Source organism: Hibiscus syriacus, unplaced genomic scaffold, assembly GCF_006381635.1.
Source record: "Hibiscus syriacus cultivar Baekdansim isolate YM2019G1 unplaced genomic scaffold, ASM638163v2 tig00111715_pilon, whole genome shotgun sequence".
Classification (NCBI taxonomy): domain Eukaryota; kingdom Viridiplantae; phylum Streptophyta; class Magnoliopsida; order Malvales; family Malvaceae; genus Hibiscus; species Hibiscus syriacus.
In genome coordinates this window covers 710,317-729,256 of record NW_024063160.1, presented here as the reverse complement: position 1 = coordinate 729,256, position 18,940 = coordinate 710,317, and the positions used below count along the sequence as shown (strand labels likewise).

Sequence of the window (18,940 nt, the reverse complement as noted above, 5' to 3'; positions counted from 1 at the left end):
CTATATAATTTTTTTATTGCAACAATGCATTTTAATGTTTATTTCATTCTACGATAAGTTAATTATTTTTCATTGTTTTAATATTTCTTTTCAGTTAAAAGTATGATTTCATTATCATTATTTCAGTATTTTTAGTTATTATTTTAACAGTTTTTTGATAATCTTATATTACTTACGTTATATTTTACATATCAAAATTTAATATTATACATTGATTTATATAACTTTATTTAGATATAATTTAAAATCATGACATCCTAATTTAAAATTTCATCTCCATCTGTTTATTTTGACATTTGCATTGAGTTCTTGGTTACGAGATGATCATTAACAATTCCGGTCACTCGCACGAACGAATAAACAACGGTAGGTCCCACGCAACGAAAGCACTGACAAGGATTGAAACACTTCATGCTTAATATCACATCAGACGTGAAAATACCATACTTGTCATCTACCAAATGACTGACTGACAAGGAAGGATGAGATACTGTATTAGGTGGTTTATTTTAATTCGCGTAATATAAAATTATTATTAAAAATAAAATTATCATAAAAGTATATTACTTAGTGTATTATTAGAAATATTATATTATACTATTTTATTTATTTAATAAAAATATAATATTACAGTATTTGAATAAAATAATATAAAATAAATATATATTTTATTAAATTATCCTTGAAATAGATTTTCTTTCTTAATAAATGAAAGTTCATAGAAATATTTCTTTTATTATTTTAAATTTATATATTTTTAATAAAATTTGTATATAAATAATTTAATATAATTTTTATCATATATAATTTTCTATCTTTTTGAAAACATTAAAATATATTTATATCAATATAGTTATTAATTTAATTTTAGGTTCTAAATATTGAGAGATATACATACTTACATTGGTGTAAGTATGTGCTTATTTATAGGTTGGAAGATATACATACTTACACTCGTGTAAGTATATGTTTACTTTTAGGTTGAGAGATGTATATACTTACACCGATATAAATATATATGTGTTAATTGTTACATTTTTTTAATATGTTACATATTTGAGTTGAAAAACAAAATATCATATCAAATTATATGACAAAATTAATAGAAAATATTAAAAAATATAAAATGAAAACCTTTTACAAAAATTAATACTAAATAATACATGTAATAAAATATATACAAAAATAAAATTTAAATCGAACACATACGTAAAATTAATAAAAATAAAAAAGTGATATATTTTTATTTTATTTGCATCATATTATTTTACAATAAGTATTAAAAAGACGTTAACGCTTTGGTTCAGAAAACAACAGTCAAGTCAACCATGCATCAACTTTCAACGACGGCATCTTCTTCTCGGTAAACTGTGCAATTGATGATGGATCAAAAAGCTTCCCGCATAAAGAATCCAACAATTTCTAGTCTCCTTTCTTGATGACATCTTATAAAATAAAGAAAAGGAAAACTAAAGATAGGAAAAATAAGAGAATCAAACAAGTATCTTGTTCAGTTCTTAGCCTGAATATGTCTCTCTTGTTGGCCAGCTGCTAAGGCCTGTGAAAAGACGAGTAGCTCAAACAGCTCCCTGTCAACATGAATCGGAACACCCCACTCTTTTTCATGAAAAGTATATAGAGGGTATTCACAGATGGACTTGTAAATTTCAATGTTATTACTTGTTACAAACCCAAAAAAGAAAAGAAAAAGATAACCAACCATCATTGCTTTTATGGTTTGACTCACTAAGCCCATAAAAAATTACCCAGAACCAGACCCATTCAAAAATTGAACATTACCCACTCTGGAATGATTTACGGGTCCAAATCATCTTTCGGACTTTGGACTTCGGGTTTGGCTCACATACCATTAGTAACAGTCGTCTTACCCGCTTTGCTGAGCTTGACTGCTCCGAATGCATCCGCACGTCATCGTTTAAATAAGAATTCTTCTGTCCCCCCCCCCCTCAACCCACATTCTCCTCCTGCTTCTTGTCTTGTCTCTCTGAACCGCCATGGATTCGAAAGCTACCACCGTTGCTCCGGCGCAACCCCAATCGAAGGCCAAAGAAGGGGACTTCCTGAACCATCTGGAAGCTTACCTCGTCAGGCGAGACGGCGTCGACAATCTCCTCAAAATCTCTCGTAACGCTACCAAGATCATACTAGCCTCCTCGGTCCTCCCAGAAACTGCCCCACTAACTGGCCAATTCAAGAGTTTCGAGTCAAGCGTCGGGCTGAGTCGAAAAGCTTTCGGCTCGGGAAATTCGTTCAAGACGTTAGCGCTTTGAGGAACCCCCATTTGGATTCAAAAGAAGAGACTTTGCTCTCAATTATCGCCTACGGCGGCGAAGGTTTATACTATTTCGTCGAACAATTTATTTGGTTGGCAAAATCGGGATTAATTGACGCTAAACATTCCCGCAATTTACAAAAGATGAGTGCTTGGGCCGAGTTTATTGGGTATATCGGAAGTATTAGCCTTAAGCTTAGGGAACTAAAGAGGATGAATGAGGAAGAGGCTAGTTTGAATGAGGAAGAGGCTAGTTTGAATTCGAGTATCAAGATGGCGATTTTGGGAGGAGTTGGGTGTAAGGAAGAAGAAGAAAGGGGAAAGAAATTGAGAGCAAAGAAACTAATGAAGCAACTGTCAGTTGTTCAAGATTTGTGCTTGGCTTGTAGTTCGTTGTTTCTGTTAGATGATGCTCTGCTACTGCACAATGTGGAAATGTATACGCTGCTTGTGATTAAGCCATCCGTACTCCCGGTCAAACTTTACCTTAAGTCTCGACTGCTTCGCCTCAATGTGATAGGCATTAGAGTAGAGAAGATCCGCCAATCTTAAGAAATCAAAAGCAAGAATCAATTTTCCATTATTATGATTAAATAAAAACGTCGTTGCCAGCCTTACTGCTCCCTCATTATTCTATTTCTTTAATCGTTTTCTAGATAAGAACGAAACTCCAGTCTTCAAGTTATACCTGATGGTGAAGATAACGGTTCTTGATGGTACGTACAAGAAACCAACTCTTTTTTCCCAATAAATAAACTCTTTGGAGTACAAAAAATAAAAGATATTCTGAATTTTACAGGTCACATATAAAGTCTACCACCAATAATTAAAGTTGTACGCTAACACCTAAAAGTTTCATGTTTAAATCTTGATAATTGGAATTTTAAAATTCAGATTGACGGTTCACACTTGATTCTAACTTTGACAATGACGTTTATGTAAAATATACTCACAATCAAATAAGTTTAGTTTGAATTGTGTCGTGATCAAATTTAAATGTTGAAAATACGATGTCCATTCGTGATCTGTCTATGGTTTTTTTTATTATAATTTCTTTATATAAAACTCATTGGAATCATAAAATAAGTAATGGTTATCAAAATATTGGAAAAAGGAAAGCCCATTATCTCTGTCATCGTCAAATTACAAAAAATATTGCATTAATACACGGGCCTTCTCTGGACAGGACTTCATCAGCCACCGTAGATACAATACTGTTATAGACAGTACAACATACACCACAAACTACATACGTCTACACTAAAAATGAAAACCTTCAATCACTAAGCTTATGGAGCCCCAACGTTCCACATTACTGTCTCACCTTTCCTTCAATAAAACTTTGCTCGATTTCTTCGATTCCCATGGCCGTAGACAGCCTCTTAACGGTGATTGAAAATGTACCGAAGACTTCTGCCGCATTGAAACTGAAGAAAGACAACTGAAGGCACACCTCAACTTCCTCTTCTCACTATCATATGGTTGATAATTCGGATCATGTTTCACAACCGAAGTCTTGAGTGCCTCAGGAAGAATGCAGTTGCACATTGAACCTAACACAAACGAAAGATATGATCAGTTTTTCACTATCACTATAAACATAATGTTATCCGAATTGTTCATCTTTCTAGAAAAAAAAAACATCGGGATATTGGTACAATTTTGCAAGTGGTAGGATGTCATAAGAATTACCTATTCTTGCCAGTCGGTTTACCCACTTAGGAATGTGTTTCCCAGTTAGCGTGTAACAGATATCCTTGCAGAAATGGTTACAGTTCTTGACGATCAAATGGTAAGTATCCCCATTGAACCTAGCTGAATTGCACTCCATAAACTCCCTTATTTGGATAGGGTCCATGGATGTGGTCCCAATGAAAATGGATTTCCTGAACTTGAAGCCCGGGCACTGTCGTGGTTCTACCTCAAAAACACCACTGGTTGGGTAGTCATGAGCTCCAAATGCATATTCCACACCGTGAACTGCACAGTGTACATGGGTTGAGTTGCCAGAAAATAGATTCAATGACGAGACGTGGATAATATATTGTCAACTCCATGTTTTGCATATCCAGTTCAAATAGATTCTATATTTGGAAAAATGAGAAGCCAAACCTTCATTTCCGGATGGAAGTGACAACAAAGGTGGAAAAACCAACATGTTAAAATGTTAAAAGTAAAGAAGGCTACCTTCCACACCAGAATGATAGATACCAAGGCCTGCCCAGTAAAAATAGCCGTTAGCAGGCGTTAAGTCGTACACATTCAGATACACTGGTGCGCAGCCTGGTTCGAAACTAGCCGGCTTCACTTTGGGTAAAAAAACAACGAGAGGCTGATTTATTCTTCAAAATACAAGGCAGCAGAGACATAGATTTCCATCTTTTCTTGGACTCAAAATCCATATTGCTCCAATAGCGAGATTAATGCCTTATACAACAACCTGGGGTACATTAATAGAGATTAACGAAAGAGAATAATGGAATCCGAAAACAAAAGGATAAAGGTACAAAAATTATTGACTTTACGATGCTTCTACTATCCAATGCATTTTACATGAAACCATACAAATCCTCGAAAACGATTGAAGCGAGGGGGAAGAAAAAAGAAACCCAGAACAGTGTGATCTAATCTTGGAAAGATAAATAAAGTTGATTTTAATGGGCAAAAATAGTAGCCTTTTTTGGCAGTAAATTTAACCATAAAGCGATTGAAAAATAGATTTTCTGCACCACCCAAACAACATTTTAAATTTTTATATTAAGGTAAAAGGAGCAAATCTTTGTTGGTATTTTAGAATTCAGATCTACTAGAACCCGTCCATACCCAGAAGAAAACAGGATAAATCAAAGCAGATCATACAGATTTAAAACCTTAATTATAACAAACGAATCCTACTCCCCAGAAGAAAGAAAGAAACATTTTCTTTAAAGGAAACAAAGGGGAAGGAGAGAGCGTACAGATCCGGAGAAGGAAGGCGGCCATGAAGCGTCAGTTGAAAACCAACCTCCAATTACATAAATCGTACACAGCTAGCGTTGAAAGAAACGTTTCATTTGCTTTGTGGTGGCGAAACGGAGGAAGACGACTGTACTTTCCCTTTTCAATAAGCTCAATCCCCTTGCCTTCTGAAAACTGAAAGCTTTGAGAATTTGCGTTTTCTTTCTTTTTCTTCCTCAATTTATTTTTGTCCCACTTCGCAGCTCAATCACTGCCACGCTTTCTTTCGGATGTATTACTGTTTTTTCTTTTTATAAAAAAAAAACAAAATACAATTTTCACTTTTGTCACCGACTCACGAAGACCATTTTGTGCCCTTTTTCTTACCAAGTGTATAATTATTTCCTTTATCCAAAAATAATATCAAGAATTGATCTTATATTGGTTAATTCAAAGGAAAATTGTGAAAAATAGCAATTTTTAATACTTCAAAATCTATAAGTTCTGTAAAAAAAAAAATGGGTCCTTGGATCCAAAAATATATTATTTTAATAAGAATATTGTCAACAAAATGTAATGTTTGCCAAAAACACCAAAACTTGTATTAAGTGGACGTGTGATGGGGTACTCAATGGGTGTCTTGGTTGGACAAAGACATTTACTAATATATTTTTAGACATCCATGTATTTTTGGAATACGAAAACCACAAGTTGGAGAAGATAAATTATTATTATTTTCCTCAAAATGTTGGTTCAACATTATTTAATAAAATCAATTATTAAGTATATAATTTTAATCTTAATGAACAATTTGATTTCTTTTTCTGAAAATAGTCTTTAGGTAATTTTAAATAATATTGAGAAGAATGAATAGTGGAATAATAAATTCAATCACTAATAACCTTGGCTTTGGTTTATGAAATGAATATTTCATGGGGATAGTGAACATCACACGTGTTTGTCATAGGATGCTGACGCACGCGTGTTCCGGCAAAATTGTCCCCCTATTGCATTGTTTGGCTTGGCTTGTCATTTTGTAATTCCGTAATAACACGTGAGGGAGAGTTATTCAGGATAATAATTTCACAATTAACGTTGAAATATTTCTATAGATAATGTATTTAAAATTAATTTTTTAATTATTAAAATCACTTAATTCGTAATAAATATTTAAAATTTTAATTAGATGATTTTAAAAGATATTTTAATACTAGATTTTTACCGTATTTTTAAAAAACAGTAAAATCAAACCCTAAACGATAATTAAAAGAACGCATCATGTCCACAACATTTTACCTGGATTTTTTTTTTTACTAAAAAATCTGGTTGCAGAGTTTATTAAACCAAAAAAAGGAAAAGTAATGGTTTTCAATTGTGCACACCAACAAATAAAGTACTCCATCAAACTAAAGAAAAAGTAAAAATGTTTAAAACATGAACAAAGAAAAAAAGAAATTGAAGAGATCCGAAAGAGCAGCCGACCTTCTTTCCTTGCAAAGGTGAAACAAACAACAGCAAAAAAAAAGCAGAAAAGATAAGAACAAAGCCTTTGCATAATCTAATTGTGGAAACCTTTAGGAACTAAGGAGGATCGATCCATCTTCTGTCTTCATCCGCCTGAATCAAGGCTCGTCGTGGAACTTCTTCCATCCAATACTGATCGTTGACCCCGTTGCTATTGATTGTAGCCAAAAGATAGACTACCTGGTTACCGGAATCTAAATGTCGATTTCTGACCAATCTGGGTTCATCGACGTTGAACGCCTCACCACCGAGCGAGAATCACCCTCAATGACAACATGGATGATTCTTAGATCGAGAGACAGCTGAATCGCGTGTATGGTAACCACCACTTCCGTAACAAACGCCGAGGTAATCCTCTCGATTTTGCGTCTACAAGCTCTCAAAATCAAACCCCCAGCATTCCGTATAATCACACCTGACCATGTATAATTGTTTTCTTGCGAGAAACTGGCATCAAAGTTTGCTTTGACCATCGGGGCCAGAGACGGTGTCCATGTGATTGAAGGTACAGTAAGTGGACTACTGAGCCAAAAGTTAATAGTCTCAAACTCTTCATAGTGTGAGTTGGTGAAAGAAAGAATCTCGCTTGCGAAAGTAGAAATTCTTGAATAATAACTACGGTTTCGAGGATACTAAATTGTCCAAAAATAGTCGATATCTCACCATGTTTGTTTGTTGGGTAATTGTTAAATAACCAAGCCATTCTTTAACAAACCATAGGGATCCCATAGTCGATCATTGATAATGTAGTCCTGGCCAGACATCATTTAAAAACGAGCAATCGCGCTCTAGATGTTCGACAAATTCAACCAGACTCGGGCACTTTAGGCAATAAAGGTTTATGGAAATTCTTCGATAGAAATTGTTCTGCATAGTAGGAACTGCGTTAATTCTGAGCCAACCTTTGGCTGCCATCTTTTCTACTAGCCTGGGATTGACCAGCAACATGCTGAGCAGGTGGGTTATTTGATTCGGGTGAGACATCAGCCACGATAATGGAATCTTAATCCAAAGCAAATGGACTGAAAGTGGAGGGAACAATACCAGAATTTGCAGCCTCATAGGACACCTTAAGGGCCTTCTTTTGATTGCGTCGCTGCTTCTTTTCTACAATCATCCATGGATCAAAAGCTTCGGTTGGAATCGGGGGAGGAATAGGGCCCATTGCCAAGGGAGGAGCGTCAGAAGAATCATTTTTCTCTGCTATCTGAGGAGCAATAGTTGGACAGATGTCTTTTAAGCTTCTTCGCTTGTACAGGGTTGTGAGAAAAATAATTTTCCTATACAAGACATCCATCATATTATTTCCTGAAGTATTACTTCTTATAGTCTAAAGACGCAGTTCACCCTTGAGGTCTTATCTATTTGGTAGAAGACGTCATGCAGTCGTGTTGTCTTCTTCATTTGCCTAAAGATGTCATGTAATCGTGAAATCTTCATATTTAACTTGAAAGACGCGTGGAGTACCTGACGTCTTTAAATTAATATTGTGCAATTCATTCTAGATGAGAAAATAATACCTATGTTAGATTATATTAAGAATTAAAAAATCTCTATTACATTATCTCAACCATTTTACCCTTTCACATGCCTATATTCTACATTAAAAAAGACGGTGGGTAATACTTGGTACTCCACGAGTTGAATCCTATCGTTTATATCAATTTTGGAGAAAGGGCTTATGTAGGTTCAAGCTCACAGCCATGCAGGCGAATCGACCGCGTTGATCATTGTCAATCTGATAGTCAACCTTAACAATAGAACCAATCCGATTCCCAATGGCCTCGATCATACTCCGCTTATAACAGGTGATCAGCAATCCTGGAAACCTCACACATGCCATAATCCAACTAGGGTGGGATTGAGTCGGGAAGAAATCAACGGACCACGGCTCCACGGTCAAATAGTGGTTGAAGATAGTCCAAGGACCATCCGATAAAAGTCCTGCCTACAAGAGAACTTCACCAGAAAATAATCATTTTCAATATCAATCATCTTAACTGGGGGCGAAGGCTTCTAAATTGAATATATTCTATTATGAAGAGTATTATATATAGCTAACTCTTCGGCCTAAAACTTTGTCAATAAAAGTAAAATCCATACTCTTAATCGCCAATTACTGTACCCGCTCAGGGAAATCAATGAAATAAATTCCTACACGTATGTCATCCTCCATAAGGTCGAAATCAAACTCCTCAACGTCAAAAATCCGATCCTCAGATTTATCATGGGTAGGGTTAGTCGACAAACCTGTAACCATATCCTCATAAGAAACCGGGGACTTTGAGGTCGATGAAACATTACAGTCCATGAAGAGTGGGGATTGTGCTATGGAGGGATCAGGAGGCGGTTCGCCGGGGTGGGGGGAACATCCCGCTGACAAGGTTTTTTCGGATCCCTAGGAGAATCGAATGGCTCTGAGGAAATAGGAGCGATTTCACCCATCTTTTTATCGATCGATTAGTATTTGTTGGTATTTATATACATACCAAAATGATAGATAAATCAACAGAGAGAATTGACCATCCGTACATCACCTTTATATTCTTTTCATGCCATTCAGACAACATAGGTAAAAACAACCAATAAGTACAAAGAAGGTGAAAATCTCTCTTCTTGAATCATATGGCATGCCTCAAATGATTACTAAGATTTTGAATTCAAAAACAAGTATACATGCATGAAATATCATATAAACCACTGTTCGAGAACTGTTCTGTAATTACACAACGTATGAAGAATCAAAATGGTGTCTGAAAGCAAGAATAATTAATCCTATGCATCCTCTTTGCATGGAGCATCTAATTTCGCAAGTCGAACCAACAGTAAGTCACACCGAAGCAAGTGAGTTGAAATGAGTCCATGCACCCTGAAATTACCAGAGGCGTTCAGACATTAAGAACCTAAAGATTGACACATTTAAATGCTGGTGTCCTAATAAGAAGAAATGTTGTCCGACAAAACAAATTGTGGCCAAACAACCGATCATCCCATATGCATGAAATTTCACCTTGTGGTTGTCCATACGGATGTGCCGGTGATGTTGGCCCAGTTGTCTAAACTTGGAGATTGTTTCAAGTATAATAATTGATCATATTAAACGTGTTTGGTGAGCCAGCTCCAGAAAAGAACTTGTTACATATAATAAAAGTTTTCTTTGAGAATACACGTACGGAAGACTATTCGGTATGAATCCATTCGGATCAAATTGAGAAAAGAAAAAGTTTATATATGCCACAAAACTTGAGTTTACATAATACCTGCAGAATATCAAAGACTTGTTGCGCAATGTATTTTTGATCTGATGCAGCACCCTTCTGCTGTAGCTTATCTGGATGTAGACACAGTAGAGCCTTTTGGTATGATCTTTTCACAGCTGGTCCTTCTATTATGTCAACAAGAGGAACTGGCTTCCAACCACAACCGGGCCAAAGAACCTATGTATACAACCAATGTTATTCAACTCTGTGACTATGCCTAAAACTTTCGAGTATTTGAGGCCATTTTTTGTCTTTAGAAACCTTAACCATTAAGCTACTGTTGGCAAGAAGCAATTATGAACCCAATAATTTAAAGAGCTTTAATTACTTGAGAAAATATGGATCTTTTACTACTTACATATTGTAAAGTTGACAAAAGCGAACGGATATTGCCTTGTTTTCCGTTTGACCATTTCCGTATTTTATCATCTATGACCTGCATCAATGAGTAGCCAGCTGAAAAATGCGAAGCAACATGGATTTATGTTAATTGGTTCTAACACTATTTAGTATAATCTCTATTACCTCCATTTCTAAAGGATCAATTCCAAATTTTGGCAAGTTGTTCTCTTCCGGAGTCGGGTCTTCTATCTGTTCATAAAGCCAAAAGTGAACCAGCTTAGTAGGGGTTCAGCCAAAATATTATCTTCCCTACTAAACAAGTAACCAGGTTGGAAATTATTCAAAGGTGTATAGTTATGGACTTTGGGGCCAATTCACTTATTAACCTTTGTATAAACAGAAGCCCCATGTTTCAGTTTAAAATGCCTGGTTCCTACTATCATTGGAAGTGTATGTAGACTCATAGTACAGATAGAGTGATTTTCATATCAACCATCAGGAAATGTAAAAATAGACATAAATGTAAAAACAGACGAGTAACCTACCAAAAATCTTCCTCAAATAACTCTGCTGGATCCTCAACAATATTCTTGGAGTTATCAGCAACTGGTGCCAACAGAGAAAGTCGACAATCAGAATTGAACATCTGCAAACTCATGGTTTGCTAACTGAAAGATCAAATGATGTAAAACAAGAAAATATTTTATCTGTTGCAGTTTATATACGTAATGAACTTCCCTCCATATACTTGGTTCAAAAGTACCACAAGCAGATTATGCAGAATTCCATAACATAAAAAAAAGTAAAAGCTCATTTAGAGTGAAGAAAGCAAACAGATAAAATGTACCACTTTCTTTTACTGAGCTATTGAGGTTCTTCTCGGATGCTCCCTTACACATATCACTGGCAACAGGAATATCTGAATGTGGTTTCTTCTTTATCACGCTATTCAGGTGAACTTTCTCTACCCTTGTTGTATTCATGATAATATTTGGTTCAGTCTCGGGCCTGACTTTGTCTCTTTCCTTCCGACTAGAGCCATGATTTTCAGATAGTGCAGCATCCGTTCTAGGTCTTGATGAAGCATCCTGGTTGAAAATTTTGATTAATTCTTTGACCTTTCCTCTGACTCTGGCTTTTCCATTATCCCATGATTTCCTAGGGGAATGTTTCACGCTCGATGCACTTGTTTCCACGTTGGAAGTAGCCCTTTTCTTTACATCCTGTTTTTTGGTTTTTTTACCATCTAGAATTTCAAAAAACTTCTTGGCATTCATTTCAGGAATGCCTTTGCTTCCATAATTTTTAGTTATTTCACCATTGCCTACATATGTAATAGAATAAAACATTATAAGGAACAACAGCATCAGCACCAAAACGTATCATGTCGAAGTGGAATATGACACTTACCTCGTTCATCATCGAAAAGCAAATTCAGATGTTTCGGTTGAGGTTCTTGAGTTGCATTTCCATCCTCTGAAACTTCTCCCTTGGAAACATTCTTAACAGTACTTTTAAGGTCGTTTATGATTTCTAACTCAGGCTTGGTAATGTTGTCTTCCTCGATAATTCGACCGAGTTCGCCATCATTTCTTGAATCGATTAGAGAGCCTGTTTTTTCATTCTTGACATGCTCTACCCTAAAAGATTTACAACTTGATGACCTTCCATCAAAAGAGAAAAATCTATTATGCAGTTTATCTTTCGGTTCCTTTGCTATGCTTTCATGTGGTATCCATCCATTAGCACTTATGCTCCTCTGCAGTTTATCCTTTCCTTTGCGTCTGTCACTTCCCCTTGGTGGATTGGATACCGGTACACTTCCCTTGTTTGCCCATTTGTATATTGAGAAGTTAAACCAGTTGCCATATTTCAAAATCCCCGAACTACTTGAATCTTCATTCGAATTGCCCTTTCTCTCCGTTTCCGCATACTTAGTCGAGTTTGTTGACTCCTCATTACCTTCACTAAAGCAATATGAGGATTGAAAACCGTTTCTCGGTTCTTCTTTATCTTGGTTTGCTTGGCCTGAGAATTTAGACATAGGGGTTTGAGTGGAAGAGCCAAACATGGGGAGGTCCATTCCTTTGCTCAATTTAGCGGGAAGGTTTGGATGTCTGTTAAAGGCAGCCAAAGTAAAGTTTAAACCAATGGCAGAAACATATGAAATTACCAAGTTTTCACTTTTTACCAATTAAACACTGTTCTCATGCCTTGGAATACGTGTCAGAATGTATCAATGCAACAAAAACACGAAAGACACAAATGCATCAGAAACTAGAAGATTAATCATAACAAAGAAGCATGAAAAAGCAAATATCTGCAAGAACTGAAAATGTTTCATATGGGTTTGCTGTGATCTCTAACATGTGGGTAAGGGAGTGAATTATGTCATCATTCTAAACTCTTGTCCCTGTAATATATAAAACATATGAAGGCAAGCCGGACCTGAAATGAGGAGGAGATGAACTGCCAAAAGGTTCAGGCTTTGGTGGCAAAGCCGGACTCATTGACTGTGAACCAGGTGCAAAAGAGTCCTTCACTTCATACTTCCTTGAAGCACTCGATGGCTCGTTCCCTCTAAATATATCACGGAAGAAATCGGTTTTCGAGCGCCTTCTCCGGGCCATCTCTTCTTCACCGAAGACCGGCTTTTCGCTCGAACCAGACCATGGATTCCGTGATGATCCAGCAACCACCAGTTCATCAATTCTTCGGTTTTCACCAAAACCATATATTGTCTCTTGAGTTGATGGCCGCCTTGGTGGACCACCGAAGACACCTTTAAAATCTATATCTAAGTTTCTACGTGGGTTATCGGGGGAAGAATTTGGATCCGTGAATGTCTTCTGAGGACTATACCCCAAAACAACACTTTCTCTCTGTGCAAATCTCTGCATTTCAGAATCGAAAAAGAAAATCAAGACAAGGTTGCTTTTAACTGTCAACGTGATACGACAGTTAGTTGAATCAAACTGCGGTGAACTGATCCTGTTTCCCGCTGATGAAGCAAAGGAGGTTTGGTGAGAAGAAAATAAAATGTTTTTGGTAGAGAAAGTTCGAGGGAAAAGACACACACAGTGTGGGGTCAAATGCTCGAAAGTTTGACAGGTCGATCAAGGATTCGAAGCCACAAATTAATCCATGCAATAGAGTTGAAAAATGGCAAAGAAAATACGAAGGGCAGGCTGTTCCGTCAAATATGTCATTCAATGATCAATTGTCTGCAATGGCGATTGTTATTCATCAAGCTTTTTTTTGGTGCTGGTTGAGTCCGAGCTTAAACCAAAACCATGATTTCCCTTTCAGTCCTAAGATCTTCATGGTGGAGAAAATGATCAATGGTGAATGGATCAAAAAGTTTATCCAATTCCCAATCCAAAATCACAAGGACCCATCTGACCTGTTTTCTTGAGTAATTGGTGGTTGAATCAATCCAGGGCCTACCTTGAATGCAAAATGCTTCCAAATTCAGATTCAATCGGCAAAGATTAATGCAAGTAGGTTGAGAGTGGTTGCGTCATACATTTATAATTCTAATCATGACAACAACCTTCTATCCGATGACATTAACATTAGGTCACTCATCTTCCCCCATGGTAATTATGTTGGGACAATGGAGCTCTTGTAAGAGGAAAAACAAGACTTGAATGGCATTACCCAGACCTGACTGAGTAAAACAACCTCGAACTACTCTGTACAGCAGTTTTGGTTTTAATGTAGCAGAGAACATGTTTGTTTGATTATGTGCTTCACCACCATTCTATTGATTATTGAGAAAGATGGAATCAGACATTCAAAGTGCTTTGGTGAAAGAAATGAACCAACGTTGAACCAATGTCAATAACGTCTGCAAATAACAAGAGCAGCCTTTTTTTTAATCAGAATGTCAATAATTTTGCTCTCTGGTTTTTAATTGCATAAATTCTGCCTTTGAAGTCAATTCAATTTTATTAATTTCCTTGTTTAACCAACGCTGATTGTTATTTCAGTGTCATCTTCCCAAAGGAAACATTTATCATCAATTGGTAAATGCAACCATATACATTAGCAGAGTCAGCGAATACTTCTCATAATAAAAACCATACCATCGTTTAAATCAATTTCACATCGTTAAAGAAGAGACCTTGTGAGTTTCAAAACCCATTCCTTATTCCACAATCCTAGTTAAGAGTATCTGAATACCATATTGAGGCTGCGTGGTGATGAACAGAATAGGGGCATGAACATATGTTGATTACACCGCCAGTGAGTATTGCCTGATAATCATAGCTATAGCTGTTTTCATCTCCACCACGGCTAAATTCTGGCAGATTCAAATTCTAGGCCCTAAACCGAATGGAATAAACGAGGCTAAATCCTTTCGAGGTTCTTTAAATCTCAAGGGATTGAATCTGTTAGCATCTTCTCCCCATATATCAGTGTCATGATGAACAGCGGTCAGTGCTAGATAAAGCTGTGTACCCTTAGATAAGTTCATACAATAATTAGATTGGTTTCCTTAATACAGAACGTGTAGGTACTGTTACGACAGCTTGGCGACTCTGCTGGGGACAGGTAAGTGAGTCAGGCCAGAATTAATTTCTGGTTGTCTTTTTATGCGAAAATTGTAAATTTAAATTTAAATTTATTTATTCGGTTCCAATTATTTACCTTTGATTATTTTTCAAATAAATAGTTGTACTAACATTTTTTTAATGATTTCAGATTTTTCAAAGTTTTCTCAGGCTCTATACCCGAGCTCCAAACCCGTTTTAAGTGGGGGCGAAAGCGACGCCTTCGTGTGAATTTATTCACCGTATGGGCCTAGCAAGTAACCTTCGGGATTCATATACCTTATGCCTTCGTGTGAATTTATTCTCCGTATGGGCATAAGGGAATGTTTCCCCTCGAGTTTAACTTAGTCCACATAAGCTTGTAATGGGCTTAGGACTAAGGGTCTGGTAAGCCCAAGGGGGCACCGACAAGAAGAACTCGAGTACCGTTTTTTAGAACCTAAACCGGGAGAGTACAGGGAACTAGAGCCCACCCCAAAACCTCATTCCAAACCCTAGGCTGGTTTTATTTCCTGCTTTATTTTCTGTTCAAAAGCATGCGAACTAGACAAATATGCGGTTAGGATTTGTTTGAAATTAGCATGCGGGATAGAGATCATGTCCGGGCAGGAATTAAAGCATGTGGGGTAGATATCATGTGGGGTAGGATTTTTTTCATTTTTATTATTGTTTTGATTTACCTCACTAACTCTTTTATTTTTTGTCTTCTTTTATTATGTTTTTATCATTCGCATCATTTAAAACGGGGTGTTGATCCACCAAAAATGTGTTTGTTAAACGTAAATAATCTGCATTAATGGGCAAAGGGGTTATAATACAAAGAGATAAAAAGCTCAGAAGTCCAACCGTGATCAAAGAATACTCAGAGGCAAAAGTTGCAGGGGCAAGACGAGGAAGAGGTCACTGACCCGGTCGCTCCTTTCGAAAACTACAAGAACAAGATAGTGAAACACTAGCTGAGCTAGATACCATTACTGACGAATTCAATAAGCAAGCTTCGGATAGTTTCTCTCAATGGAGGGCTCCAATGACACTTTCGTTAGAAACAAGCTCGGTAGAAAGTGAAAGTCGAAGATGCAGTCCTTCGAGATCGTTTTTGGGGCAAGCATCTCATTATTTGCACATTTTAGCCAAAGGAGCCGGAATGGTTCGACAGGATATTCAACTAGTGAAAAAGACGAATCAACTTGTCAGACGCTGTACAGGATTCGTACCATCAAAAAGAGTTTTTTGTCTCTTCAGACGTAACACTTTTGTCACCAATAAGGGTTATTCAGAATAACAGGCACATTTTTTTGGATCAATGCCTCGAACATTTCATGCATCATATATTTAGACGTTTTGCATTTTTTATTTTTCTTTGCATTTTATTATTTTCTCTGCATTCACATTAACTAACATAAACATGTCTCATCAAAGGGAGCAAATACTGGATACACCGCCTCAAGTATTGGACACACCCCCATCCACATAACACTCGTTTGAAAAAGAAGAGGATGGAAGCCAGAATTACACAAATCGAGGAGAATATGTTAAAACTACAGAAGGAGTTAGAGGACAAGATAAACCAGAACAGTCGAAATATTCTGGAAACAATCACAAAGAACCAAGAGTCCTTGGTTGACCAGATCGTTGCCAAGTTAGTTGGCCTACAACAGACCAGTGCGCCCGGGACAGGTTCACCGGAAGGGGTAACTATACAACCTACCCCGCAAGTGGTTATCTCACCTGAAATCCTACCAGAACTTCGAGGGGATTCATCTGCTGCAAAATCAAAGCCCTTGTCCTCTGTATTTAACCCTAGGAACAATCCGGGTTATTACCATGTACCGGATTTGGACGAAGAGGAAAAAGCGAGGAAGATGGAGGAAAAAATCAAACAATTGGAGGACCAAATGAATATAGTCAAAGGAGACCGTGACTACCATGAAATTGATGCAGCAGAACTTAGTCTAGTCCCGGACTTAGTTCTTCCTCCGAAGTTTAAGTCCCCGGAGTTCGAGAGGTTTGACGGAAACAGTTGTCCATCCGCTCACATCACCATGTTCTGCCGAAAGATGACAGGATATGGAGGAAACGACCAACTCCTGATCCACTGCTTCCAGGATAGTCTGTCGGGCTCAGCCATTCGGTGGTACAACCAGCTAAGCCGATCAAATATCAAGACCTGGAAGGACCTGGCCAAATCATTTCTGGAACAATACAAGCATAACAATGACATAAGGCCAGATCGAGTTATGCTACAAAACATGGAAAAGAAGCATAACGAGAGTTTCAGGCAGTACGCACAAAAATGGAGGGACTTGGCTGTGCAAGTTCATCCACCGTTAGACGAAAAAGAAACCCGTAAACTTTTCGTACAGACTCTGAAGGCTCCATACTTTGGGCATCTGGTGGCGATCACATCAGGAAGTTTTTCAGACTTGGTTATGGCCGGAGAAATGATTGAGTCGGCCATAAAGCAAGGCAAGATTAAGGAAGGGGAAGCCAGTAAGAAGCCTCCTATGAGGGAGAGGGATGGAGAGGTTAACAACATCAAACACTCCAGCAAAGGTGTTACAATCTCCAGCCCAAAACCAACTGCGGCTGTACCGTTAGGTACTTCTAAACAAGAGTCCAGAAGGGAAAGGGAACATTTCGACCCTATTCCCATGACCTACAAAGAGCTTTACCAGCAACTTCTTGACACCCATGTGGTGTCACCATATCCAGTAGAACCCATGAAGCCCCCATACCCCAAATGGTATGACGAGAATGCGTATTGTGAATATCACGGCGGAGTCCCAGGGCACACAATTGAGAACTGTTACGCATTTAAGAGGGTCGTACAAAAGATGCGTAACCAGAACTGGATCGACTTCAACAACTTGGGGGCATCCAAGTGAGGAATGTCATTTCATCATTTGAGGCATTCTGTTTGACTTTGTTTTTCTTCCATTTTTTTTCCTCAAAGTTTTTGTAAGAACATTTTAATCAAATTTATGTTACTTTAAAAGATGTCAAGCAATGGATCATATTTGCAAATTTGTAATTCTTTGCATATCATTTGAATTAAGAAACTCTGTAAATGATTCAAAGTTATGAATCTTTGACGAAGTAACATGATTTAATAACAATGACTTTGACCTTATCCAGAATATACCCTCAAACACCATACCCCGCTCTTGTAATTAACCAATATACCCTTTTCCTTTCATAAGGTGCGGACAACATGGGGCATCATTTGCATATGACAATTACTATGTTTTTTATTTAAGATGTTCAATGACGATGATGATCTTTACAAATGAAAGAGTCGAGTATGTAAATCTAGTTTAGGTCAGTTGCTTGAAAATTGAACTCTAAAGATGAAATTTTTTTACTTTCAACAAACACGTAGACTATAACAGGTCCTTCTTGACAATCTTAAGAAATTAAATCCGTAAAACTGAGCTATTCCACTAAGGCAATTGGTTATAGAGGAAACTTGAAAGCCCTGGCCTTATGAGTAGATTACGTTCAAACCATGACATTGCTCGGACACTTGGCAATTCGGTGTTTGCTCCACTGCTCTTGTCAGGCTGAAGACTCTGTGATGAGATGAACCCTTCAGTTAACTTGATAACTGTGATTATAATATTAAGCTGTCCCTCTAAAGCAATTGGTTAAACACCCCGGCTTTATGGATTCAGCTAGTCAGATGACGCCAAATTAAATCAAATTTATCTAAGCAAGAAATTCTCGGTAAAATGGACTAAGGGAGTTAAGGAACACCTGTTATAGTTGACTACACACAAGCACTCAAGAATTCCATTTTTAGACCGATATTTTTTACACTGCCTTTGTTGGAAGAGCCTACAAAGCTTGAACAAATGAAAGATTTCAGAGGACTGAGATAAAAGGTCTAGTAATTGATCATGCTAGTTGTGTCATTTTGTCCGCACCCAATTAAAGTGCCAAAGCATGTGGCGATATTTAAAAAAAAATGACATGTTTACCAAAAAACCTTAGAACATAGGCCAACCTAAAGCCGACTTGTCCCTTTGAAC

The 18,940-nt window shown here is 37.2% G+C and overlaps 1 protein-coding gene and 2 pseudogenes across 1 annotated transcript; 1 reads left to right on the top strand and 2 right to left on the bottom strand.

Moving 5' to 3' along the window:
* The first annotated feature begins 1,978 nt into the window (after positions 1-1,978).
* LOC120168146 lies at positions 1,979-2,907 on the top strand (annotated as a pseudogene).
* A 514-nt stretch (positions 2,908-3,421) lies between these two features.
* LOC120168147 lies at positions 3,422-5,452 on the bottom strand (annotated as a pseudogene).
* A 4,982-nt stretch (positions 5,453-10,434) lies between these two features.
* Positions 10,435-13,271, bottom strand: LOC120168143 (J domain-containing protein required for chloroplast accumulation response 1-like). The gene is made up of 6 exons (XM_039176968.1): positions 12,805-13,271; positions 11,767-12,473; positions 11,204-11,680; positions 10,902-10,962; positions 10,540-10,605; positions 10,435-10,450 (listed from the first exon to the last, which is right to left on the bottom strand). Coding segments are annotated over exons 1-5 (1,698 nt in total). The 5' UTR covers positions 13,257-13,271; the 3' UTR covers positions 10,435-10,450; positions 10,540-10,604.
* Between the last annotated feature and the right edge of the window lie 5,669 nt (positions 13,272-18,940).

What these genes read in the sequence shown, in the direction of transcription:
- LOC120168143 (XM_039176968.1), bottom strand. Translation starts at nt 13,256, where the DNA reads ATGCAGAGATTTGCACAGAGAGAAAGTGTTGTTTTGGGGTATAGTCCT. An exon ending in TCATCTCCTCCTCATTTCAG is followed by an intron (nt 12,474 to 12,804) that starts GTCCGGCTTGCC and finishes TGCCTTTAACAG; the next exon opens with ACATCCAAACCTTCCCGCTA. An exon ending in GCTTTTCGATGATGAACGAG is followed by an intron (nt 11,681 to 11,766) that starts GTAAGTGTCATA and finishes TTACATATGTAG; the next exon opens with GCAATGGTGAAATAACTAAA.